The sequence below is a fragment of the Enoplosus armatus genome, chromosome 8, assembly GCF_043641665.1.
Source record: "Enoplosus armatus isolate fEnoArm2 chromosome 8, fEnoArm2.hap1, whole genome shotgun sequence".
NCBI lineage: Eukaryota > Metazoa > Chordata > Actinopteri > Centrarchiformes > Enoplosidae > Enoplosus > Enoplosus armatus.
The window spans coordinates 10,713,934-10,741,799 of NC_092187.1; the positions used below are offsets into that span (position 1 = coordinate 10,713,934).

At 41.4% G+C, this 27,866-nt stretch overlaps 2 protein-coding genes across 3 annotated transcripts; one reads left to right on the forward strand and one right to left on the reverse strand.

Annotated features, from left to right (window-relative positions):
* The first annotated feature begins 10,126 nt into the window (after positions 1-10,126).
* On the forward strand, positions 10,127-14,948 carry tardbpa (TAR DNA binding protein a). 2 transcript variants are annotated; one of them, XR_011597456.1, is made up of 7 exons: positions 10,127-10,884; positions 11,427-11,590; positions 11,732-11,872; positions 12,277-12,447; positions 12,535-12,619; positions 13,429-13,575; positions 14,372-14,948. XR_011597456.1 is itself a non-coding variant. In XM_070910839.1 (5 exons), exons 1-5 carry the CDS (start codon positions 10,644-10,646, stop codon positions 13,009-13,011), a joined length of 1,194 nt encoding a protein of 397 aa, XP_070766940.1. In that variant the 5' UTR covers positions 10,127-10,643; the 3' UTR covers positions 13,012-14,294. The 2 variants fall into 2 exon arrangements, 1 of the variants encoding a protein (XP_070766940.1); XM_070910839.1 differs by lacking the exon at positions 14,372-14,948 and having other exon boundaries at positions 12,535-14,294.
* Positions 14,949-18,826: 3,878 nt separating this feature from the next.
* Positions 18,827-24,954, reverse strand: pgd (phosphogluconate dehydrogenase). Its single transcript, XM_070910565.1, has 13 exons — positions 24,860-24,954; positions 24,273-24,348; positions 23,987-24,166; positions 23,833-23,898; positions 23,626-23,744; positions 23,383-23,452; positions 23,153-23,287; positions 22,845-23,034; positions 21,563-21,693; positions 21,177-21,310; positions 20,534-20,633; positions 19,727-19,849; positions 18,827-19,368 (listed from the first exon to the last, which is right to left on the reverse strand). The coding sequence occupies exons 1-13, from the start codon at positions 24,865-24,867 to the stop codon at positions 19,249-19,251; spliced, it is 1,452 nt and encodes a 483-aa protein (XP_070766666.1). The 5' UTR covers positions 24,868-24,954; the 3' UTR covers positions 18,827-19,248.
* Positions 24,955-27,866: the final 2,912 nt, after the last annotated feature.

Below are 27,866 nucleotides of genomic sequence, written 5' to 3' on the forward strand. Positions count from 1 at the left end.
CACCCAGAGCATAAATAGAAAACCATCACCTTCCTTTTTCCTTTACCATTACAAAACAAGAAGTCTAAAAAAACCCATACACACACTTAAAAGACGGAAATCTTAATCACAAACGTTTCTCATCAATAGCATGGCTGTGTGCGGGTCCCCCACATGTGAGCATGCATGAGTCGTCTGAAACACTGAGGCCGAATTGACCTGATCATTAGAGGGGGGAAGAGGCTTGACCTGATATTTCCTCTGTTGTTTGGTCAGGAAAGGGACGTTATTGTAAAAGGGCTGTAAAGATAAATAACCTTGCTGTTTCCATGGCAAAGGCACAAACAGTGGCCATGGAGGACAAAAGAGCAGTAGACAATAAATCCAACACTGTCAATTTTGTTTAGTTTTCAGAGTGTTTTTGAGGGAAATATGGTTTCAAAACAAGAGGCCACGTCCTTTTTTCCACAGAGAAAGGGAAATTGGATCAGTTTTTTTCTGCTTTTTCTGAACGGGCCGCAGTTTCATCTTGTACATTACTTTCCAGGCCACGCCATCCTGATTGGTAATAGGAATATCTGACACCATATTTTGCCTTTGGATCAGGAAACTCCTTGTACAGCTGTATACATGTTTTTATAGCCTTTGAAAGAAAGGGTATTGTCTTTAAATCCCTAAGAATGCTTTGTCCTGCCTTCAAATTTAAGTGGAAAACCATCCCAGGACCTTTTCTTTTTTTTTTCACAGGCTGAACAATCAAGAGCAAACATGCACCTTTGCCTTATTGTTGAGGTCAACTAGAGTTCATCTCATTAGAACAAATCCAGGTTCAAACTGTCATCAACTTTTCTTATCATACAAGTGTACATTAGAGAAGAATCGATTTTACACATCAAAGTCTGTTAACAGGTCTTATAGAGTCATGTACAAGTGCATATGTGGAAAAAGTTGTATAAAGTTTACCAAAGGCTTACCAGATCCCTGTTGCCTGCTCCTCATCTCTGCCTGAGGCTCAAGACTACATCAGCTGCTATTAGCACAACACACCTGAATCTCCGACCACAGTGTTGGCAACAGTGTTGTATTGTGGGTAATGTAGGTGCCAGGTTTTGACAAGGAAGAAGAATGCATGGAATAAAAGAGACGAGTTGCACTGCATTGATTCTGATCCTTTTTTAAAAACTGTCCACCATTAGTCCGACACTATGAGGAGTGCGATGCTAAAACATTGGAGTACTCATTTAACATAAAAAACGAACTGCAATTCAGGATGTTCCTCAAAATAGTAGAAATGCTTCAGGTTCAACTTTGATCTGGAGCATTTTTCTGATCCTCTACAGCGTAAAAAAAAAAAATGTATATCCATGGCTGCCCTCTCTGTCCCCCCCTACACCGCCCCATCTTTCTCATCGTCAGGGGAGACGAGCCTCGTCAGAAGCGAGGCGTGATGAGGAGCGGTCTTATCACTCCAATACAAGAGCAAACACAGGAGTCTTTACAGCACGTCGTCTCAGGAAGCAGCGCACGGCAAGATTACTGCCCTTTAAGAAGCCCTAAGACACGACCAATCCCAAGTAGTGTTTTATCTTGACAGTTTGCAGCGCTTTGTTTGCCTTTTCTGTGAAGCCTGGGGATAAAAGAGCAGCCTCTGTGAGCTGTGTCTGATTAGGATCTAATTGTTAACATTCACTGTGCCTTTTTTATTATCAGCCCGCTGCTGCCATACATGCAGCAGGTAGAGGCCTTTTCAATGTTATGAAGGACTCTCCCCTCGCTGCTCTCATGTGTTACTCAAGTACTAGTTAGCACTAAGGTGGCAGGAGAGGAGCCCCCAGCTCGTCGACATCAACAACAACAACAACAACATCAACAAACAGGAATTGATGGCGAGTGTTTATTATCTGGTTTAATTGCTCCTCATCTGGAGGATCTGACAGTTGCGGTTAATGAGAGAGGGAGAGGAGGCATGCACTGTTGGCAGCGAGTTTCATAGTGTAAGACATGTAAGTGTGTGTGTGTGTGTGTGTGTGTGTGTGTGTGCGCGCGTGTGTGTGTGTTTGTTAAAAGAGAGGATAGACCACATTACAGCTCAACGGAAGCAACACAAAAGATTCGGGAAGCATCAAATTGTTTATCGAATTATCAAAACAGGCCCCTAAATCAGGAATGTCAAGTCCAACCTGAGGCCTCTTCTTACTGTAACCTGTGTGTCATCATTACTGCACACACACTGCCATAAATACACCTGTAAGCCTGCAGACACACGCACACACAATCACACACCACACCATATCTTAGCCCCCATGCAGGCTGTGTACAGTAATCAGATCCCGAGCAAAGACAGGATATCGCTGAAATCGAGCCTCTTCCTCAATTTTTCATCTGGCCTGCAGCAGGCCTGGCTCGGGTCCAACCAGGGACCTCCCTGACATTGTACAGTGTCACGCACACACATCCAGGCATGGTTTGACAAAGAAGGCATCAAGACCGGCGGGCCTTCAAGCAAGCGGGGATGCTCGGAGGAGGCCCTGAAGGACAGGAGCGATGTTCTCTCCTCAGAAGGAAGAAGAAAATGATGAGAGAATGAGGGAAATGGTACTTCTACTGATGATATTGCCCCTCTACTGAATGCCAGACACACACATAAACACACGTATAAACACACACCACCACAGCCACCATCAAAGGCTCATTGACCCATTCATAAATTTCTCCCGTTGAGAAACATGGGCATATCTTAAACAGGGCATACCCGCCCCTTTTACTACTCCGGCTCAGCAGGCCCACATGGGATCAATTAGGGGTATACGCAAGTTTGGCGAAGGTCCGTAGCAACCAGCTGCATCTGTTTTTATTTACCTTTTGCTCTGGTGCTGGATAATGTCATGAGCACATCTGCTACTGTGCAACGCAACCGTGGTTACATGCGTGGTTGACCCATGATTCTGTAATTACCCGCCGAGCGAGATGAAGAGGCCCAGCAAACCACTCAAAGCCACACAAAGCCTTCCTCCCCCTCTTCCTCCCCGCGTCTCTCCAGTGGCATTAAAATCCCGTCTGCCTCGCCAAAAAAACGTGGTGCTGAGAGCTGCTAGCCGGAGAGCAGAGGATGCTGAAGTGGCATTTAATGACCCAAACTTGTCCACAATAGTAATTTTGACTTCATTTTGCTGTCATTAAATTGCCAGTCATTTAACAACACTCTCTTTCTATTATGTAGGATCAAATGTGGTTATTCTCAAATGAGCTGAGATGAGATACACTTATCAAATTTCCTGATCTGATCTGATTGCTTGTTTGCGGTCACATGGCACCGGCTGCACAGTCACCCAGCCCTGTTCTTGGACCACTTTGAAAGGTCTGACAACGCTGAACATTAACTAGAAATATTTCACTTTTGCAGCTTCATGGTGGATTCCGCAGATAAGTTCAGAGAGATCTGATCAGGAGAAACACATAGTCCACGCATGAATTTACTGTAAATGTCTCCAAAGAGTGTTCCCTGTTTCAAAAAATGATGACACACGCACGTACAACTGCACAACTCATGCAAGGAGACTGGGATTATTCACAGGTGGTAAACTTAGTTGCAGTGCAGAGTGAAGAGAAATACTTTCATGTTGTTTCAGACATCTAAATGAAAAGTTTTCACCATCTAGGTCTTGTGTTTGTTTGAAATTCTGAAAGTTCACATTATTAAGCATCTTTAGCAAACTCAAAGCGCCCAATCAAGACAGGAGTTGTTTATAATAATGATGAGTGATTATGAGCAATAACAATGAAGACCATATATGGATCACTTCACAGAAGCGGTGTGTGTGTGTGTGTGTGGGGGGGGGGGGGGGGGTTGGGTGCCACCATGCTTAGCATCTCCCAGATGTGCAAACCATATGCTCTGACTGAAATTAAAACAAAAAAGAAACAGTGAAACATGAAAGGGATTTTTAACTTTGTAAAAGACAGTTAACAGTCGGTACAGATAGGGTAATGACCGAGAGAGGCCACATGAAAGAGCCAGGGATGTTGGCGTGCTTTTTGCACCACTTATTCCATTTCCTGCTCATAAGTTCACTGAGCAGATGGGGACCAAAGGCACAAGGAAGTTTAGATTTTCTGCCCCACAGCCCATTGTATATGATGCATGTAACTGCGTAACACTGCACTGTTATCATTTACAGACGCTTTGATGCATGCCAGGAGGTCACAATAACAAAGGTGAGAAAAAAAGGATGGAGACAAAAACATCTTCAGTTTTTATTGTCATAAGGATCTAGATCATACCTGTGATTTAGAAAGGAATACATTTAAGGTAGTCATATTTAAAGCAACTAATTCACATTATACATTTTTCATGGATCAATCCATCATTCACATACAGCTCAACTGTCAGTGCAGACAGAAAGCTACCAAGATTGAAGTCAGAAAATATGTAGAACTGGTTCATTTCAAAATGACTATCTGCAGGCAGGCTGCTGGCCCACGCAGAGATTTCTCTGAAAACACATTCAATAGTGCCCTCTCCTGTTGAATCTGTATACTGCAGCAAGGATACATAAAGTAATACAACAGTAGCTGAATGTTTGGAGTCCGAAAATTTATTTGTTTTTTAAGAAGAAAAAACACATTTGTAAAGTGACAATGTCATAAGGAACAGAAAACTTCTGAAGGTCTGAGATTCATCATTGACCAGCAGTGTCATTAAAAATCAAGTCTTTATTACAAGTTTCTATAACACAAGGCCTCTCTGGAAGGTGGCATCAGCTGCAACAACTGCACGGTCTTCTCTACATCAGCCTGTTGTGCTGCTCGAATAGAGACATGTTTATTTAACGCCTGCCTTGTCTGTGTCTGGATAATGTCCACCCTCAGGCGGCGGCTGGCAGAGGTCTGGCTGTATTTCTGCTTGTATAATCAACCTTCACAGCGCTGACTGACCACAGCATCACCTTTCAAGACTGCGAACAGACGTGTAACACGTGACACCCATGAGGATTAAAAGAATCAAAAGGCCTTAGTGCAAGTGTTGTCACTACTTTGAAACCGCATTTGAAGTCTAGTGTGACTTAGAAAACACAGAAGTGAGAAACTATTACAGTTTATGAATCCATTTAAAGCTTTTAGTGATGAGTCCTTCACTACTGTGATATGAATTATGTTGAAGTTTCCTACACTGACACCTGAACACACACATGCAGGTTGTATTATGGGATATTGAAATAGGTCGTTTGCTTCCAGAAAAGTTACACTGGACAATGCTTTTTCAGTCGTGGCAATCATTTAGATTTTTGTCAGGTTTCTAATCCTCCCAAATCCACTTCAGTCTCCTCTGCTTTTGCTGGTCTTTATTCCCACTGGTTGTGTTGAACTGTCGGTATTCTTGTTCAGGTGGAACCGTTGTGAGGAAAGACGTTTGTGGTGGTTCAGCTGTGGCTGACGTCTCCAGAATATCTGTCTCTGCTGAAGCATTTACGATTGCATTTAGAAAATCAAAGCTTGCTTCAGTTGCATTAATGGAAGCAATGGTGTCCCCATCAAACCCGGAAGATACATTTCCACTTTGACTCTTTGACATCTCATCAACGTGGAGATTAAAACTGCGGGCCTCCATCTGTGTGTGAGGTGAATTAGTTGTGGGCAACTCTTCTGTCATCTCTTCGTTTGGTTTCCTTACGGGGACGGTGGAGCGGTCCAACGACGGCCGTTCTGTAGTTAAACTCTCATGTTTAGAGTTGAGCGTGAACAGAACTGTGGTGTCTGGACCAGGAGAGGATGTGACGTGTGACGCAGTGGGCCCGGCTGTGGAGGCATGATTGCATTATTTTAGTAGAGGTGAAATTAATCAACATCCAAAACTTTATTTATGAACCCCTGTAACATAATGTGGGTTTATAGTGGAGGGAGTAACATTAACAGGTCTGGATTTTATACACAATTTACAAACTTTTCTCCATAACACGACTGACTGACTCTACCTCATCTTGTAAGTAACTTTATAAACTAACAGCTAACTGGGTATTATTCAACCATCTTGCTAGTTACCTTACAATCTTGCAAATCTTGTATGTTATTGTGCCTGTAAAAATTAAAATTGCAGATTACATCAAATGAAGATATGTTTTATAGGCATTGTTATAAGGGTGATTTTGATTCTACCGCTACAGAATAATACCATTAAATATCATAAAAGCAATTCTCTTATCTTTCTTTTAGTTTTGTTTTTATCTATTTTGTTCTCCTCTATTTCAGGTTTTAGTCTTAGTTATAACTATCACATTTTTATTTCAAAGTTTCATTCCTCTCTATTGTTTGTTTTTATTTGCTATATTATGTTATGTTTTTTTTTTTATCTTATTCCATAGTTTTTTTTTTCTATCAATCACTTTAGTTTTAACTTCTATCTCACTTTAAATTGTATGAAAGGAGCAATATAAAGTTAAGTGATTCATTGACTGAGCAACACACAAAAGTAAGTGCCAGGTGTGACTACAGTAAAAGCCTTTGGCCAGTGGTCAAAATATCCTCCGATAATTAATCACCACTTTAGTTTTACTGTGTTCATCAGCAGCACATTCACCTGTGCATGGCAGTGTGTTCTCCATGGTCCACTGCATTTTGTGATTTGTCTCCTTGAAGGTGAGCACAACATCCACACTGTAGAACGGCTGCAGGAGCTGTTTGCTGTCTGCGCAGGCCTGTAAAACAAACCTGGTTCAAATATTTTACACTGTCATGAATCCTTAAGGGAAAAAGACGCACAGTTAGTTGCATATTAAGAAATGTCAGAAACTGGCCTGACTGCACACAAAATGTACCACCATGATGATTAACTCTGGTTTGGAAACATAAGACTGATAACTGTTGTTGTAGCACTAACCTTGGTCTGGAGTATTTGGGCTGTGGGAATGATCAGTGTCACAAATTCACTCGTCTCATGCACAGTGAAATGATCCGTCTGGTTCACCGTCACATTACTGACTGTCAGTGCTTCGCTGTCGTAGCTGCCTCGCTTGGTCAAACCCATGTGTCGTTTGAAAATGTGCAGCACGGTCTGCTCTGCTGCGGACGTGGTCACTGAAATTTACATCAAGGATAAAATGTGTTACTGGGATTAGTGGTGGAAAGTAACCAAGTACATTTAGTCAAGTATTAGACACTTTTTAAACTTCTATGTCACTTCATTTCAGATGGAAATATTGCAGTTTTTACTCCAAACTTAAGTACATTTTCTTCTTAATACTTCTGACTCAAGTGGGAGTTTGGATGCAGCATATTTACTTGTAATGGTGTAATTTTACATCATCATAGTGGTACTTTCACTTAAGTAAATGATTTGAGTACTTCCACCACTGACTTGAATAAAAATGTTAAAGCTTGTGGTGTGGCAAAGCAAAATAACTTCCAGTACTAATTCTCACCTTTTGGGCACATAGCTTCCATACTGTAGGCATACTGACCACTGACCAGCTTCAAGGCCAAGAATTCCCCTTCATTTTCCATTACCTGTGTTAATGACAGACAGTCCAACACAGTTTCAATTGTAATGCTGCCAGTGGTCACTAGGTGGCAGTGTGCTATGTGAGGTTTCTTACTTTGATAGGGCTCAAGACCTCCCTCCTCCTCCCTTGAACTGTAATGTCTGGTCCACTCATGTCAGTGTTCATCTGGATCAGGCTGGCATCCTCCAGAGCTACAACGAGGTGATCGCTCAGAGACAGTGACCAGTGCAGCTGTAATGCATAAACAAACATGCAAACACAAAACCACAGTCAGACAGAACTCTTCTGCATCCAAACACATTCACAAAGACATTTGTTCAAATGTATAATGTAATCACATTTCCAGGGGCTGATATCGTAACAGGATTGATTTCAATGACCTACCTCATTATCCCAGTTGTCATAGGGAACTTGTCTGGTCACCTAAAGACACATGTAAATCTTATCAGAACAACAAAAATACTTAAAGTTAAAGTGTAGCAATGCCAAATGAAAACAGTGAAAAGTTGGCCTTCACAAGATGAACTCCAGTCAGTAGGTACCTGAATATATTCTGGGTCACACTGGATTTTCTCTCTGCTGGGCAGCACAGAAACCACAGGACACTTCATCATGAAACTAAGAGCTCTGCCTCCGAATCGACTGATCCTCTTCACCAAATTCAGTGTCAGGACATGGCAGTCATGCTGAACAATTCACATACAACCAGACCAGAGTCACCATCAAGCCCAGCTGCAAAGGTCAAATGTCAGAGTTTCTGTATTTCTCATACCTGTTGCTGGACAAAACATCCAGCGTAACTGACTCTAAAAATAAAGTTTTTGTCAGGGTCTTTGTGCAGCGAAAATCCACAAGCAGACAGCTGGAGGTTTAGGTGGTCCAGAGATGCAAGGTTGACTTGTGGAATGCAAAATGGGAGTCAGAAGACACATATTTTTACATCGAATCTCAATATTGTGTTGTTCTTTTGATTCAGAAATAATTACCTTGGATCCGTAAGGCCCCAGACAGCCAGACTCCCAGCCCTTCAATCCTCGCACTGTGGATCCATATCTCCATGTATTCGGAAAAACATGATATATCTCCTTCTGAAAATGCAAGTACATTTTCTCACATGCCGTGTGACAGCACCAATAACAACTGCATGTCATCACAGAATAAAGGTTTACCTGTTAATTTTGCTGTTGGGGTACCAATCCATTCTCTTCTCTGAATGGAAAACACATTCCTCATGACAAAACATTGTAAAACACTGCAGGAAAGAAGGTAGAATTGAGCTTACATTTCAAAGATGGTGAATAGTTGAAGTATATTTTTTACAACATTATACTACTCACAATGTTCTAAGTAGGATCCAATCCATGCCACTTCCACCGACGAAAACTTCTGTGGGCAGTCTGATCCTCGCCTATTTGTAGGTAAGTGGGCTGATGTCATGGGGGCGGTGACAGGTGTGTTTGCTTTGACATGTTAAAGACAAGTGACAAGAAGAGAAAGAAAGAACGAACGAAGAAGAATCAGAAAGAAAGAATGATCACTGTCTCCAAGCAGTTGTAGACCCTCTAATTTGTCAAGGTTTTTGTCATTAAAGAATTTGTGATGATGAGCTATTGTGAATTAACCACTTAACAACACTTTCCCCTTTTATTTAATCTAGTAGTAGTTTTAGGTTAATGTTATGCCATAGCATCACACATATTCTGTGTCACCTTGTTCCAGCTCTTCATTGAAAACATATGATATTTACAATGAGTGATATTTTCAAACCAGTCACCAATGTTTTTTGTGGTGGCACCATTGCAATGAAATACAAATATTCTATATTTATACCGTTTTACACACGTCCCCAAAGTTCATCTTGACATGTTTGGTATTTTTGGAAACATTTGGATTGCCACTGAAATCTAAAATAAAGTTGGGTTTATAAATATTGTTATAAGGATAACAAAACTACCACTAAGGGATAATACAGTTTAATCTGGTAAAAACAGGACAGTTAATGTGGATACAAATTGATCGAGTTACTGTTAATATGCAAAAATAAACATTGTTGGGTTTGAACAATATTTGGCCGCACAGAATACGATTGTAGTGGCTTTAGGCTCACACTGGTGAGTCAGTTGTGTTGCATTATCACCTTATTATACATTGTGAAGATCATTTTAGGTCTATTTCACACATCATAATCATATTTTGTCATAATCATAATTTTATTGAAATCTCAGAAAATGTAAACCAAAAAGCCAAAAAGATAGATTAAACTCATATACTACGGGACTACAAGACACATGGTTGAATAGTATTAAACACATTATATTATTCAATAGAATTTCTCAGTGCGCACCTTTTGTTTGGGCTTTTAAGGTGAATAGTTATGATCTGGCTTCAAAGGGTACATCGGGAGCTTTAAACTTTGCCCTTTGTAAGTTATGGAGCACGACAAGATTAATCAAGTCAACCACTTACAGTTTAAAACCGTTTTATAAAAAGTTAACCGACAATGGGTGATCTGAAGTTATATTATTAACTCAATGTTTTTAATTTTAACTTCTGGCATCCCTACAAAAATTTAAAAAGTGTACCCTCCCAACCAGATGATGTCATCGCTACAAGCTGCGCAGCCATTTTGTTAGCTAGCTTGAGGTTGGAAAGGTTAGCCTTGTAATGCTGCAAATAGTCATTGTAGTCTGACGATTTCGTACTTAAACTTCACCGAATAAGATAACTTGTCGATGTTTTTATTTACGTACAATTTCCGGCCACACGCTAGTAGATCAAAGAAGAACTCTTGTATTTGTTGACGGTAGGCACAGTGCAAAACTGGATGGTCATTCATTTTTCAGGCTGTCTTGAGTTTGCTAGCTTGTTAGCTAGCTGGCTAACTTGTTTACGCGTGCTGTTAGCGGAGAAGAACAGACACAGTATTCATGGCCGCGAGCTATTAAATGTTAGAGAGTTGTGGAGTGAGTGATAGCGTTTCACACAGTTTTTCTGTCTGCGTTTGACTGCCCTTGCGTTTCAGTTGCGTCACCCAGCTAACAGAAGTAAACTTCAGCGAGGGTCGACACCACGAGCTCGTGTGCATCAGTCCGTCGTCTGTAACGTTACTAGTAACTTGAGCTCCATCCGCTGATTTCACTGGAACCAGCGATCAGCCATTTAGACACCATGTCAGAGTTGTACATTCGTGTGGCTGAGGATGAAAACGAAGAGCCCATGGAGATCCCCTCGGAGGACGACGGTACTATTTTGCTGTCCTCGGTAGCAGCACAGTTTCCAGGGGCGTGCGGGCTGCGGTACAGGAACCCAGAGTCCCAGTGCATGAGGGGTGTCCGGCTCGTGGAGGGTGTCCTGCATGCGCCTGAGAACGACTGGGGAAACTTGGTCTATGTCGTCAATTACCCTAAAGGTGAGGCAGGTCTTTGTGTAGATGCTGTCCACGAACACTCACACATACAGTTGAATCAACGCCTCTGCAGGGCTTGTTGTATTGGACTGTATTCATTTTAGCTTGAAGTACCCAATAAACTGGCAACAGAGTGTGCTTTTTAGCCCTCACCTTAACACCTCAAACACCTATTGGATGAACTGGATTGAGCAAGGCCTTATTGCCCACCATCAGCGCCTGACTAATGCTCTTGTGGTTGAATGGGAACAAAGCCCTGAATACAGGTCTCAAAGTTTTGTGGAAAACCTTCACACAAGAGTGGGAACTTTTATAGCGGCACATTAATGGGTATGGGTATGGAGTGAGATGTTCAACAACCACATATGGGTCTAATGCTGATGTGTCCCCATACTTTTGGCCATGTCTTGGTTGTTGTATGTCACCGTCACCACCAAGAGCTCAGGGGGTCTTGACCCGTCACCTCATTTCAAGGAGATTTGTAATTGCATGTGATTGACTCTTTTTTTCCCTCATGTAACCTGTTATCAATTTATTCTTCACAGATAACAAAAGGAAGATGGATGAAATAGATGCTGCCTCAGCTGTGAAGGTAAAAAGGGGCTTTCAGAAGACATCGGATCTCATCGTCCTCGGGCTGCCATGGAAAACGACAGAGCAAGACCTGAAAGATTACTTCACTACCTTTGGGGAGGTCATCATGGTGCAGGTAGTGATGTCTCGTCTGACTCTGAATATTCTTGTCAACGTTTTCTGTTTTAGGCTTAGAGTGTAATAAGGATATCTTGTTATGTTTTTGGTTTAGTTAAAATGTGTAATGAAGTTTGAATTTCCTCTGTGTTGCTTCCAGGTCAAGAGAGATGCAAAGACTGGTAACTCAAAAGGGTTTGGGTTTGTCCGGTTCACTGACTATGAGACGCAAACCAAAGTGATTGCTCAGAGACACATGATTGATGGACGATGGTGCGACTGCAAACTTCCCAACTCAAAGGTATTTTGGGCACCATTTAGCCCAGAGTATAGTCAAGAACCTCATGATATAAATACATTCAGATTGTCTCTGGGTCAAGGATCAGTTGGTAAGATATTGGTGATCTGGATTTCTTCTGTTTGACATTTTTGTACCTTAAACGTTAATGTCGAGGTCATTTTCATAATCTGCAGGTTTAAGGAGGGATGCTAAACATTGACTATTATGGAGGATGTAGAAATAGAACTCTGTCTCCTAATTTGACTTAAAACCTTTGGAATGATTCACATTCACTGAATTGCAATTGCAAAAAACAAATATTTATCAAATGTTAGAAAACTAATTCTGAATGAGTTGGAAGCATTACTTAAGAAAAACAAACTGTAGATCACTACATTCATTGCTGAGCCTCTTTGTCCTCTCAGGCGTGTCCCGATGAACCCATGCGGAGCCGTAAAATCTTTGTTGGCCGCTGTACAGAGGACATGACAACTGATGAACTGAGGCAGTACTTCATGCAGTATGGCGAAGTCACTGACGTCTTCATCCCCAAACCTTTCCGAGCATTTGCATTTGTCACGTTTGCCGATGACCAGGTGAGATTTGATTTGACCAGAGTTTGATTGTTAGTTTGTAGCATAATGATGACTGTAGTGATAAACAACTTCTCGCTTATTTCTCAGGTCGCCCAGGCCCTGTGTGGAGAGGACTTGATCATCAAGGGCATCAGCGTGCACATCTCCAACGCTGAGCCCAAACACAATAATAGTAGGCAAATGATGGATCGTGGGAGGTTTGGGGCTGGTGGGTTCAGTCAGGGCTATGGCAGTAATCGCGGTGGGCTAGGCAGCAGTAGCGGTGGGGTTAACTTTGGGGCTCTCGGCCTTAACCCAGCAATGGTGGCCGCTGCCCAGGCGGCGCTGCAGAGCAGTTGGGGAATGATGGGCATGCTGGCTAACCAGCAGGGTCTGACCACAACGGCAGGCACAGCCACTACGACTCGAGACCAGACCTATAGCTCTGCCAGCACCAGTTACAGCAGCCCCAGCTCAGCTAGCCTCGGTTGGCCTGCAGGCACTAACACCGCCTCCAGCAGTGGCTTCGGCACTTCTGGCTTTGGCAACTCTATGGAGTCAAAGTCTTCTAGTTGGGGAATGTAGATAGCTTCGAATTTACCTTTTCTGTTGCTATTAGGCTAATCTGGTAAGTATACATAATACAGCTGGGAACTGCTTATATCTTATGTTCCTATTTAAAAACACACTGCCTTTTATTTTGTTAAAGAGAAAATGTATACTTGCGTGTGACTGATTATGTAGTCATGCATTGAATGGGTGAAAAGTTTAGTTTGTTAGTGGAAACTGCCACATTTTTTTGTTTTGTTTTTAAAATGTTACACAGAGATGATGCATGCAAGATAAATATTTATAAACATGCACGAATATCTCGAGAGCCCCCCATCCCCTTGTAAAATGGGCTTGATATAATTATATATCTGTATGCAGTTGATTGCAACTTTTTGTTTGCTTTTTGTTTGACGTCTTTTGGAAACGCCTTCATGAAAATCTCTTCTGCAGTTCACCAACTCTTTCCCAATTTCCCGGGAGGAAGCGCCTCATTGGCAGCAATGTTCGACAGATCTCAGTATCAATTCCCCTCTTCCCATGTGTAAATGCTTTGTCATCAAAGAACACAGCTTCACTCTGCATATACTGTGTTAGACGGTGGGTGTTGTCTTTTTTTCCTCTCCCCTTTTTTATGGATATAGAAATCTTGTCTGCTCTTGTCGCTTTTCGAGATCAATGAGTGGGATTTGTGTTGGACCGAGTGCGAGTGAGCGAACGGGAGAGAAAAATGAAAGAAAGCAAGTGTGAGAAGGACTGCTTGTGCAATTTTTTTTTGTTTTTTGTTTTAAAAAAGAGACAAATGCCTGCGAGAGTTGAGAAGAACCTGTGGCTTTGTGCGAGTGTGAGAGGAAGAAGCAAGTACGAGTGTGTTCCTAATGGCCATCACAAGGACATTTATTGCGTCTCGAGATCCCTAGGGTCTCTGCTTTCTCTCATCGTTTCCTATCATCCTTAATTCTTTAAAAACACAGTGAAATGTCAAGTGCTATGAGTATTTGTATCCTTTCGTAGCTTTCTCTTGCTGTATGATTTGATGTGAATGCTCTGTCTGGTTGTGTGCTTTATTTTCTCCTTGTTATTCCACCCTCTCTGTGTGAAAATGTGACTTTGTGCTGGTGAAGTCTGTGTGGGGGGGTGGGGGAGGGGGGGGGGGGGGGCACTGAAAGTGTGTTGAAGTTTGCAAGTGAGCTCAGAGGTTGACGTGGTGAATGTTTGTCAAGTTCCCATTGAAAGTTTGTGTTTGAAGTGGTTACGAATGCATTTTCTATGTTTTGTGAATCACAGGGAAGTCTGAAATAAAACTGAATTTGACTAGGTATGATACACTCTTGACAGTGACTTATTTTTGAATTTACATTAATTGAACTGCCAACACTTTAATTCACATGTATAGGGACCTCGGACATGGACAACCCAGGTTGGAGTCAGTTATGGAGAAGCTGAAGACATTGTTGGGTGGGCCGGCACAAACCAACAATGGAATTGCTGCGCGACTGCCTTAATCCTGAAAAGGATCTTCTTCACCTCACTAGCAAGAAACCTTGGACCATCCCTTAATGAAATTTAGAGCGGACCATACTCAATTGGGCCTGAGGTATTTGTTTATACCTACAAACGTCACAAATAGGACCAAAGTCACACCTGCAGTTTGGCAGTGATCATACTTATTCTTTTTCCCCACTTGTGAAACACGAAGCCTGCCTTAAATCTGAAACATGCATTTCTGTCCGTGAATGCTTTTATTCTTTGTCCTCGTAACAGTCACTGATAACTTATGGAAGTGTTAACTAGTAGGTTTCTTTTTGATGTGTTATTCTGTTTTACCTTGATTGTAAAGTGGTTGGAATGTATGAGCTGAGTGACTTTCAAAAGGGACTTAAACAACTGATTGAACATGCCAGCAGGAGTTCACACTTTCTGTATTGAAATATTTTAGTATTGCAGTGTAAAATAAAAGTTTGAGTTTTTAATCACCTGTCGTCTCTCAATGTAGATGAAATGTAGATTAATATAATCATTTTTCTTACTAGGTTCCACCTCAAGTTGTTTTTTTTACTGTTTTACATCCTCTTAATTTGATTCCTTTTTAAGATTTTATTTGGAAGCTCAGATTTGGCTAAAAGTGTTCTGCTCTTTGTAGTTTTGATGCTGGCTGGCTGGTTGATAGGTGTAGTTTCAATGTTCTGCCTGTTGATGGTGCTGATGTGCCATTTTGTAATAGCTTGTGGGACAGGACTCCCAAGTCGCTTTTTAATTATTGAAATCTATTCCTAATAACCTTTCGATTATTTTTATGTGCTCGTGGAGAGTTGTTTGCATTTAGTAGCCCATGGAACCAATTTCAAGGTAAAAAAAAAAAAAAGTCTTCCTGGAGAAAAACCCTTGGGATGTATGCAATGCAAACCTAAAATACATTCCTGCTGGATGTCATGAACTGCAGATATTATGAGAAACAATAGTGGTAGAGGGTTTTGTTATTTCAAATCTTAAGAGTGCCGGTAATGGAAAATCTTGCTTTTGGCATGAAATTATTTGAACTTTGAGAAAATGTTTAAGAAAAAAAACTTCAGTTCATAAGATCTGTACATTATTTTCTGTTACACCAAATAAAATGCTGAAAAAAGGCAGAATTTACATTTTTTTTTTATAAACCCATTTATAACCTGAACTTGAAATCTGAGCTGTGTAAGACGCATCAATCAGATCCTGATCAGTTTTATTTATTTGAAGGTCAAATAATGATAGTAACAGAAAAGTTTGTACAGGTCTCTAAAATAATCAAATCTCTGTAATTGTACTGATATTTCATACAAGGCTGTGAGGATCATCAATTTCCTGCATCAAAGAACAGTTTCTAAGTCATGGGCCACAAACATCCCTTTTATAACTGTAGTTTTGTTGAAGCTGGCTGCTGTTAACATGGGAACACACTGTGAATCGATGTGCTTTCTCCCACTGCTAGCAGGTTGAGAAGTTCTTCCAGAACTCGGGGTGGTCAGTCCCGAGAACCGATGTGGTTTCTGAGGGTCCTCTCTGCCAGCTTCTCACTGAGGTACTTCCCTGGATCTATGAACCCAAACTTTAGTTGAATCCTTCCTGAATGCATCTACTGCCACTTCCTCTGCTCCTACTGCAGTTTCCAATGAAAGACAAACTCAGGTTGAACCTTTGTTTTACTTTGATATTCTGTGTTTTCTTTATTGTCGATAAGCTCAATGAAACGACCAAAACCAACAATGAACTGGTCCTACTAACAAATGTCTGTGTAACTACAACCTGATATTACTTGTTCCTCTGTACCATAGACCTCCACACATCAACGAGCCACACTGTTATACTGGGTGACATGCTCCTTCATCATGATGAGGATGTTTAATTTTAGTCTTACATACACTGCTGCCAGAAATACTCAGTAGTGCACCAAGTCCGTGACTGAATATAGTCCCCAACCAATGCATTTAGCCTACAACTATATATGATTAGAGTTTACAGTGCCCAGCTGTTGTAGAGCCTTTTTTAAAAAATGAAAGTATATATTGATTGTTTTTTAAAGATCTCCACTAGGAACCAATGGGCTCGAGCCATTTGCATCTGTTGTCCAGTCTTCCTCTTCCTGCTTCATTATGCATCATAATCATCATCATCATCATACTGTCTGGTGTTGCCGTGCTGCCTGCTTTTAGTCTGGAGATGACTCAGTGGCCTCATCCTCCACCTGCACTGCCTTCACTGAGCTCTAACAGCCTCTCGTTCTCCAACCCAACCTCTGTTTGGCATCATTAAGAATACAAATCCTGTAATTGTAGAGAATGTTCTGTCCTTTGGATGAATTAAGAAATTAGAGAAAAGAGACGTTTATTTCTCATGAAACAATGGAATGAACCCAAATAACAGAGTAGCAATCATTTGGTGGAGGGCCAGCAGGGTCGAGCGGCCTGTTGACGGTATTTGGTGTATGTAGTTAAGCATTTGAATGACAGTGTTTACGTTGTTTGTTCTGCTGTGTTCCCCTTCAGGATCAAAGCTCTGACATGAGGAGGTCTTTGAAGCGTCCCAGGATGGCTGAATAGACGATAGAGGCTCGACATACAAACATCGATCTGGCAATCACTGAAGCTTCACAAGCAGCACAGGTGCACGGAGGTGAGGCTTTGTTTACTGTTAAACAGCAGGTGTAATAGCAGCTGTGACACACTACTGTCAGATACGACATCCCTTGCTGCTGTGGGGGTGGAAGTAGTGCTGTTGGCACGTTTCTCTCAGCAGCTGACAGTACAGCTGAGAATCCCCTGACAAGTATTTAGAGAGTGCAGCAGGAAGAAGAGTAATAAAAGCGTTTGGTTTTTATTTTGTTTCTTCAAACATGCTCCTCTAGAATCTAATCTCTCTGTGCCTAAACGGACCTTCATCAATGTGAGGATGTTTTCTGACGCCAGCCGAGACATTTATTTACCTTTTTCTCCGAAAGTAATTTGTTTCATCTTTTGACAACACAATTTGTGTTTTGGCTTGTGAAATTAAAAAAAAAAAGTTTTGGTGGATATTATGCCTCTATTAGACAGCAGAAGTGGATGTTGAGGTTCACGGTCAGCACCTTAACCCTGAGGCTACCAGGGCTTCCTTTGAAGAGCAGTATGTGCGTACGTCCCCTCATCTCAGGTTGAATGTATCAATGAGCATTTTAACCAGACTGATTTCTCCTCTAAACCTGATGCTGTTTCATCTCTTTAAGAGGCCTGAAGAGTTAAAACTATCCATTATTTCACATGAAAAAAGCTAAGATCAGAGAAATGTTAGATAAAGAAAATCTAAATTTGAGTAGCAGAACAATAGTTTTCTTTTTTCCTGCTCCATGAGTCATGTTGTGACCCCTTCAACAGGCCCTGACCCACTGATCTAGAATCACAAATTGGGCACTGTATGCACCATACAGTTCAACTATTCCCATTTACTAGAGCTGCTGCGTACTGTATATTGGGACAGGACTGGACTGGGATATAGAGAGAGGACCCAGCAACACCTGTGCAGTTTAATCTTTACTTTACTAACCTTTCTTTATTTATAATGTTCAGTCTTTGATTCAGCTCCTCATTTTGAGGCTATAGTGCTTTCTTTATCTTACAATATAGTGCAATCCAATACTCACCCTCAAAACGTCCTATAGAGTTGAATCAGAATGTTAAGAAATTCACATGTATGTCTTTGTTATTGTGTCCACCCTCTTTATCATGCCTGAAAACTGAATGGTTTGTCACAGCACTATGCCTTCAGTTTTTTTTCTAATGAATTACTGTCAATGTGTATAAAGAAACATGTGACAGGGTCTTTAGGGCCACCTGCTGGACTGTTACTGAAAGGACAATATGTGAAATAGTCCACTTTACATTTCACTGCAGGGCCCATTCATTCTAACTCATTACCACCAAGGTCATGTTGACAGTCCTGTTTGTTACTCTGATGTATCAGAAACCTGATTATATTTATAATTTCAAATAAGTTTACTGGAAAGTTACGCCATGGGCCAAAGAAAAGGTCTGTTTTTAAAAGACAGGATTTCCTCATTTTGAGACATTTTTGAGCATTTTCACAATTTTCTCATAAACCTTAGTGGAGTTGTGCTAGCTTGTATGTCATGAATTCATATTTACTGTATATATCCACACGTCAGACACACTGAATAGGCCAGTGGCTCCAAGTGTCTGTCTTCCACCAGACAGGGCTTTTAAACTGAATATCCTGTTTATATATCAGGCAACATATGTCACCTGTTGCCTAAATTAGTGCTCCACACACAAACACACCTCAATCCTGTTTACAGCACCCAGAGAGTAAGGACCACACAAGCTAATTATAAAGGGATTGAAATCTTTATTTAGCCTAATACAGTACAGTGCAACGGTTCACCTTAATCCAGTGTTAACACCATGAACCCTGGGCCAAGCATGACTGGTGAACATTAGCCTGATAGCCAGCGTAATATCAATAGCATCCTGATAGAGTCAACACTTTGTTGCTCCCCCTTTTGTAATAAAAGTCGCTACACCAACACACACACAGGGTGTAGAGTTTACAACACACATAATCTGTGATTACACTTCTTGATAAATAAAACTGCAACAAGTCTTTGAGAGGAGTAAAAAGTCAGATTAAGGTGATTGTTGCAGTCGGATGGGGGGCTCGTAAATATTCAGGCATGGTTGTAAAGTTGGAATGTGTAACATGTCGTCTTCGCTCTCTTGTTTGTGGTTCTGAGTGATGTGAAGGTGGTTCTTAAGCATTGTAGGATGAAGAGGAGATATTTCCACCATGGCCCGTCCAGTTGGTGTGGATGAAATGACCAGGGTTTGACAGCAGTTCATAAGTGTGGGCTCCAAAGTAGTCCCTCTGGGCCTAAGAAAAACCCAACACAACATAAACAACAATTAATTCAAATACTTTTAAATCTTCAAATTGCTTGTTTTCTTCAAACAATCTGCAATGATATAAACCAGGGGAAAGCAGCAAATCCTCACATTTAAAACCAGTCATGTGACATTTTTGTGTGATAAATTATTAAAATTACAAATTGTTCTATATTTATGTTGATGAAGTTTCAAAAGAGTCCAAAGACAGAAGAGTAAAGCAGTTACAAACACATTCCGTATACAGTCAGGGTCTTAAAAGCCTCTAGATCCCAACACAAACACACGACCGCTACACGTGATCTACTCTTTGCGATCGGCCACATGCACAGTGGGCTCTGTCTTACCTGGAGGAGGTTGGCTGGCAGCTTTTCATGTCTGTAACCATCATAGAAGGACAGAGCTGTGGTGAAACAGGGCATCGGGATGCCATGCTGGACTCCAGTGCTGACTGTTCTGCGCCATGACTCCTAAACAAAGAAATCGAACAGGTTAACAAAGGTTTTTGTTGATGGAGACAATGTAATTTGGTCGTTAATATGGTCGGGTGCATGTGAAGCCAAGAACAAGAGGTCTTCACGAGGCCACTCAGTTCCCAGTGACTGAGATCCGAGCCGGGTTCAAATTATATTCAGTCCAATTAGGTCGGGTTGAGTTACGTTCTATTGTCGGCAATATGTCTAATACCAGGTGGATCTGAGTGGACTTGTTATGAGCATTTTGAGGAGAAGATGGAAAATGTGAATTGTGAAGTGCAGAGACAAATGACGCACGACTGCTTGTTAATTAATCATGCTGTCTCCAATGTTGGTGTTTTATCTCCATTTGGGTCGACTTATTGGGTTCAGGTAGGTTTTCCACAGATCCACAGATAGAAGACCTCAACCAAGAACTCTTGAATAGTCTCAGAAGATAGTTTGGATGATGTATAAACGATCAACTGTGTCCTTTCTTTAACAATACAATGTACAAGGAAATCACCAGACTTCAGTTTGCAAACTGCAGAAAAACAGCATCTCAGATATGTGATTATTAAGTCTGCAAGTGGTACGGTTCCCTCCTTTCTTTGCAAAAGAGGATATAACTAGTTTTGTGTGTCTTTGTCAATGTGGGTATTGCAGATTCGTCTTTGGCCACTTCCTCCTTCCTCATACCTGACAGTCCTGCACAGCATTACTGAAGAAAGTGTCCAGCAGCAAGTTCTGCAGCTCGGCGTCCCTGTCGAACGCCTCTTTGATTTTACCCAGGAAGACGCTGGTGGGGAGAGGGAAGGGCAGGGTTAGCCAACAGCGGCAACAAAGAAAAGGAAAGACACACTTTCAGTCATACTGTATGAGGACATGGTGAGTGTTATATTTGATTTAGGTTTATGCAACATCTTTGCCAGATTACACAAAGCAAACCAGTGTCACAACCATAGTTTCCTCATTCTTCTCTCAGTCTGACATTACAGGAAAAGTCATACTTTCTTTCATCTAGATTTCTCACTCCAGCATTACACCAAGGGCAGTGACAAAATAGAGTTAATAACTTCCTTTATGGCACTACATTAAGACTTATTTACCTAGAACTGTCCCACAATTAAAAAATGTAAACTTTTAAAATCTTACAAAGTGAATTACATCAACAAATAAAACTTGTCCATTTTATTCTAACTGCTTTCTCAAGAAGTTGCCTCTTACACTGCCTAACCACAGTTTTCACCATCAGTGTGAAAGATGCCTGTTGACATAAGGTTGCGCAAGGCGCCGGTGAGGCAATCTTTTGATATGAGGACACATGAGGCTAAATGTGTACCTTCGAATGATGCAGCCTCCTCTCCACATCAGAGCGATCCCGCCGTAGTTCAGGGACCAGCCAAACTCTTTGGCCGCCTGCCGCAGCAGCATGAAGCCCTGCGCGTAGGAGATGATCTTGGAGGCGTAGAGGGCCTGAAGAGAGGAAAATGAATACGTTTATTCTGATACAGTAACGTAACTTGAAATTGATATAAGTCACTAAAAAGAAAAGGTGCATTTTACATTCATAAATGATCAGAAAAAGCTAACACTTAAAAAAACTGCACATTATAACCTTCATGATGGTAGGATTTATTGTAAGACTGTTGTATTAGACTGCATTAGTTTTAGCAAGGAGTACCCAATAAACTGGCAACAGAGTGTCTACAATACTGTGTGTTCTACCTTTCTGATGTCCTCCAGGAAGGCAGCCTTGTTGCCGCTGAATTTGACCCCCTGTGGCCCTGAAAGGCTGCGGCTGGCCTCCACTCTCTCATCCTTTAGAGAGGACAGGCATCTGGCAAAGACAGCCTCCCCTGAAACGCAGAGGGCGGGAGAGAATAGAGAGGGACAACAAGGTTAGCTCTCTGCACACGTCACCTTATTGGAGCATCACACAAAAACAGAGAGCCCTCCAAACACAAAAACAGGAGTCTGTAAACAGTCATTTAGATTTCATGAAACCTCTCACAGCTAATGATTGCATTACAGGTTTTGCTAGTCAATGCCATGCAACAGAAACACCAAGCTAACATGAAGACAATGACCAAGGATCTGCATGACTCAGCAGTAGTAAAGACTGTTGTAAAAGCAGGGATTGTCACTAGTGCATTAAAAAAAAATCAGGGATTGCCAGTTGCCACATTAAAAATGATCTTGCCACTATATCAAGATAAGAGGTAAAAGTTGTTGGGTAAGCATGACTTGCTAAAAACAAATGCACAGCTAGGTGGTGCAACCCACAGGCAGAGAGACAGAGAGGGATTGAGAGTAAATGTGTCCAGTGAGTGAACAATCCTGGTGAGGAATGTTGTCCCTATTGGGGGGCAGAAACCCACCCATGCAAACTGTACCGGCCTGTCAGCCTGGTCCTCAGACCGGCTCAGCTCTCGCACAATGAAGCCTTTTGTACTGCCTCTATCTCTCTATCACAAGAGGATCTACAGCACTGACAGGGATCATTTCTTAAAAATCTAAACTGAACAATGTTTGCAGGGATTTGGTGACAAGCAGCTATTTTGTGGCAGAAACGTGTCTGATTGATCTTTTACTGATTGTTTATCATGTTGCTTCTTGACCTCCATCTTGTCCATGTCTGTTTATAAAAACAGAGTCATACAAGCAGAGCAAAGGCAAAAGCCACAGAGAGTGTCACAAATCCCCCTTATGTCACTTGAGATGAGCAGGCCACTAGAAAAGCCGTCAATCTTCTTAGTGGCAGCCACATACTGATCAGGTTCCCTGGAAGAAGCTCACTGGCCACTCTAAACATTAGTCCTACAACTCTGAGCATTAGGCCTACTGCCCTTTCATTTGTTGGAGCCATGTTGAAGTCTTAACGGGTGTGATGTAATGCCTTTTGCCATGTCATCATGACAAACACAGTTTACTGAAAGCAGCCAGCACTGGAAGAAGAGAGAAGGAAACCAGATACTTCCTTGTCCACAACCACCTTTCTTCCTCTTACCGATCAAAGTGACAGGCGTGCCGTACTCCAGGGCGGAAATGGCCGTCCACTTCCCTGTGCCTTTCTGTCCGGCGCTGTCGCGGATCTTGGGCAGCAGATGTGTACCATCAGAGTCCCTGTATTTAAAGATGTTAGCCGTGATCTCGATCAGGAAGGAGTCCAACTCTGTCTTGTTCCAGATGTCGAAAGCCTGAGTGTGAAAAAACAGGCAGCCACATTGTTTTTTGTTTTTTTTCCATTCGATTATTCGGAGCTGACAAAAATAATGACAATAACAATACGAATGAAGATTACACCATACAGCTCACCTGTGCCATCTCATCGTGGTCCATGCCCAGAACATCCTTCATCAGGTGATATGCCTCACAAATCAGCTGCATATCGCCATACTCAATGCCGTTATGGACCATTTTCACGAAATGACCTGCACCCTCATCTCCAACCTGCAGAAGCAAACCAGTCAGATTTATTGTGAGATGGCTTGACGTGAAAGGTGAAGTAAACATTACGTACACAAAACAAATTAAATGCCACTCACCCAGTCACAACAAGGTTCTCCTGTTCCAACCTTGGCAGCGATGCTCTGGAAGATGTCTTTTATGTGAGGCCTTAAAAATAAAACAAGTGTTTAAACTGATTAACTTACTCACTGACATGGATGAATGAATATTTAGAAAACAGAGATATTCACTGTTTTAACATGTCCAAAGTGCCACATATGTCCAACTTTGTCGGTAGTAGCTTTGTTTTGAAGTGCAACATAGAGTTTGTGACGACTCACCAGGCTTCTTTATGTCCTCCTGGCATGAGTGAGGGTCCATAGCGTGCCCCTTCCTCTCCACCACTGACTCCACTGCCGACAAACAGCAGGCCCTTCTCCTGCAGACTCTTGCACCGCCGCTGCATGACAGAAACACACGACTACTATGAGAATATCCTCAAACAGAAATGAAGATTTACTGCTAAACAGTGATTCTCTGCGACTTACTGTTGTGTCTCTGTATTCAGAGTTGCCACCGTCGATGATGATATCCCCGGCCTCAAGAAGAGGAACCTGAGGAAGAACAAATGCAACATAAAGCCAGTTGTTTTTAACAAGATAGGACTGTGATCTTGATCACAGTTCGGCACAAACTACCAACCAGTTTGTCGATGAAGTCATCCACAGCCTGCCCAGCCTTGACCAGCAGGATGATCCTCCTGGGCTTCTTCAGCTTGGACACCATGTCCTCCAGAGACTCGGCTCCGATCACCTTGGAGCCCTTGGCCTCGTTCTGCAGAAAGTCATGCACCTTGGACACGGTTCGGTTGTAAGCACAGACCTGTCGGAGAGGTTTGGCGATTACTGAGTGAAATAAAAGTGGACGACAGTGGAACAAGTTTTACTGCCTGTTTTACTGGAAATTAACACAGAAGTCATCATCTTACCACGAAGCCATGGTCGTTCATGTTCATGATGAGGTTTTGGCCCATGACAGCCAAACCAATCAGTGCAATGTCTGCTCTGTGAGGAGAAGAGGAATAATCACATTTACTGAAAGGCTCTGATGGGCATCTGGTGACAGGCTGGACATCAACAACAAGTACTGTCCACCCTCATTATCATCATAAACAACGTCTTTATGCAAAGTATATACTTGTTATAATGTATCTCGAGCCCATTTGTTTCATCTTTGAGTAAAAGGAAATGAAAACATGGGTTTAAAAGTCACAGACATGACACCACTAATGATTTCAAAGCTCCTAGTCCCCAGGGTCCATAGCAACCACTACGTCGGTTATGACGGTCAAATTTCACGCGAAATGTCACATATATTTCTACTTAACACTAAAACGGGTTAGCTAACATGCTAACAGCTCATTTCACTAACCTAAGTGATCGAGACGATTACTCTCGGCAAATTAGAAAAAGCGACAATAAAGTCGACAATGATTTAACCGCACGTATCAGTCGCAACCTTTCTCCTTTACAGAATATTTAAATTAAATAAGTAAAAACTCATTAGGGAACTTACTTAGCCATCGTGCTCGTCGGATAAGGTAAACCGTTAAGTAACAGAGTACAAGTGACAGTAGGGCTCACACACCAGTCTACTTCACTTCAGACTTCCTCCTCGTTCGTTTTTAACTTCCTTGTTCCCTCCTCAACGTGACGACGGCGAGGGAGACGCTCACGTACGCCCACGTACAGTATCCGCCAATCAGATTACCTCCAATAAACTGAAGCGATGTTGTTCGCGAACTCTCATTGGCCCAGAATCCTGAGCAGAGGTATCGGTTCTCCTGTTGGCTTCACCGGCCGTCACTCATCTACGTAAGCGCACACCCACAATGGAATGGGTACTGTTTCATTCAGGAAGACACTTAATACATTCAACGAAAGTAGTCGAAAGTACTTTTACTAAAGTACTGTACTTAAGTGCAGTTTTCAGGTACTCGTACTTTACTTTAGTATTTCCATTTGCTGCTAATTTATAAATTCTACTTCACTACATTTCAGAAATATTGTACTTTTTACTCCACTGTATTTATTCGACAGATACACTCACTAGTTACTTTTCAGAATTTTATATTAAAAACATGATGTGCGTAAATAAATACAACTCATAGCTTTTTGGTTTGTGACCCCTGACATAAAAGGTTGGGGCCCCTTTCACATTTCAGATGTCTATGAGTTGTTAGTAGCTCCACCAAAGAGTGATTTTGTTCAAAGCCCAAAGAGGTAAAAGTGTTCAATATTTCATTAAAAAAAATTACATAATAATAAATAAAAATATTCTAGAATACACATTTGTGCAGAACTATTTCCTCTCCCATTAATAATTTCACAACCCCCCTCAGTAAAGTGCTACTTACACACTGAGTCATCAATATTAATCAAATAATGTCATATATAATGGTCCATCAGTCATAAAAGCCCAATTTCTGCCTAATAACGACTGCTTTTACTTTTGATATTTTAAATGTTTTGCTTTTAATACTTTAATACTTAATACTACAGTATTAAAGTAAACATTGACCTGAATTCTGAGGCCCTGTGTTGAAGAGGGTCCTTGTGTCCAAAGGCCTAGACCTTGATTATTTCAGTTTTGTGTTGAAATGTGGCATAACCCTCATTTGTGTGTAACCCACACAGCAATCCTGGGGCCAAGAGTGGGAGAAACAGGTTAATGAGGACTCAGCAGCCCCACAGTGTCACTTATACTGAGAGTTCCAGTCTTCTTTCAGTGCAGAATGGGATTTCACACAGCTAATACACCACGCCTGATTTCTACTGGAATTACTGGAAATGTGTGGCGGATCACAGGAAAATGACTCTGCACTACACCCGGTTCATGTCAGAACGTCTTCACATACATGAGAGGAAGGGGGGAGGAGGAGGAGGTGTTGGAATGCAAAATAAAAGTGCTGTGTGAATATGATTCCCCCCCCCCCCCCCCAGAGCAATGAAAAGTCTGTCTAAATAATTTAACTGGTCAGACAAGACGTCAAAGTAATGACCTCCTATCTCATAACCCATTTTTGTGTAGCACACAGATATCAGGAAGTTGAAACATGAGGATGAAGATGAGAGTCAAACAGGGCACAAAGGACAAGACAAACAGGCAGCACTGGTTTTGCTAATGCACAGTTTGCACTTTTATTGTTGCCTCATTCACTAAACAGTTCAATGGTGCAAGATTACCATACACAGAATTAGGATATCTGCATGACACATCTATGCTATACAGCGAATGGATTATAATTATTACAAATACAGTAAACATATTTACATTTTAATTCAAGCTCCATACAACACAGATATTTACAAAATAAGTATGAAAATGAAACCAGTCTGACAAATAATGTACAGTGTTAATGTCATGGTTTGTCTTTTTTCTTTTGGTGAGCAAATCCAAAGGGGGAACGCAGTTAACGGATATTAATTGTCAAGAGGGGAAGATGGAAATCTATCATGGCTAGTTTTGTTTGAAAGGCATCAACGGAAAAAAAATAAAGTGTTGAGGTGAAGAAAGACACCAGCACAACAATAGTATACTGTCATTTTAGATGTCACTAGCTACTTCATATTATATTCCCTGATATTAGAAAAAATAAAATGAGCTCAAGACCACTTTTAATTTTGTCAGAATTCAAGTGGCTGGCTAGCATGAGGAGTGAGTAAATATTCTTCAAATCAAAAGCAGACTTCCACTCAAACCACTTTCTCATGAAGAGGAAACACTAATGCAACTCACCTCCCCTGAAAAGACGCAGTGGGTTACATTTTAGTTCTCTTTTTACCCTTTTTTTTTTTTCCTTTTAATGATGGAAAAACACACATCTTCATAGTACATTCAACGCTCTCCCGGTTCAGACTGAGAGAGGCTGCCACACCATCATTTGGTTCACTCTGAGTAGTAACAACTAAACCGCACAGACTTCTTTATTTGATCAGTTAGTTGAACCATTTATTGATATGTGCAAAGAGCTGCAAACTAATATATACATTGCAAACAATAAATACACAATCCAAAATAACATACCTCTGCAAATTAGTCACTGAAGTGAAAATGTTTGCTCTGACAGGTATTCGTGTTGATATGCATCTCACACACATCGAATGTGCTGAGGTTAATGTGAGGTACATTGCACTTTGAACCTTGATCAGTGCATAGATGGTTTATTTTTTTTTTTTCATGTCTGGGTTCCTCGACAGACAAAACATTTTCTCAGAAAATTTGTTTCTCTGACCAGCAGGCTGGCTGACCTGAGGGCAGTGACGCTCCGCAACTTTCATTCATTCTGACTTCTGAGGCGAATGTTTTCTGTCTTTCCATCAGCAAACAATGAAGATATATGACCAATAATTCCACTGATCCGTGTAACAGGCGACGGCGACCTCTGTTTCAACACATGTAACCCTTTCATGTGATACAGTAGGCATACTGCTGGTTGGTTGGCCAGAGTTTTTAATGCCCATCTGCATCTTATCACAGTATCACCATTTGTTGAGACAGAGGCACCAAAAATGTCATAATT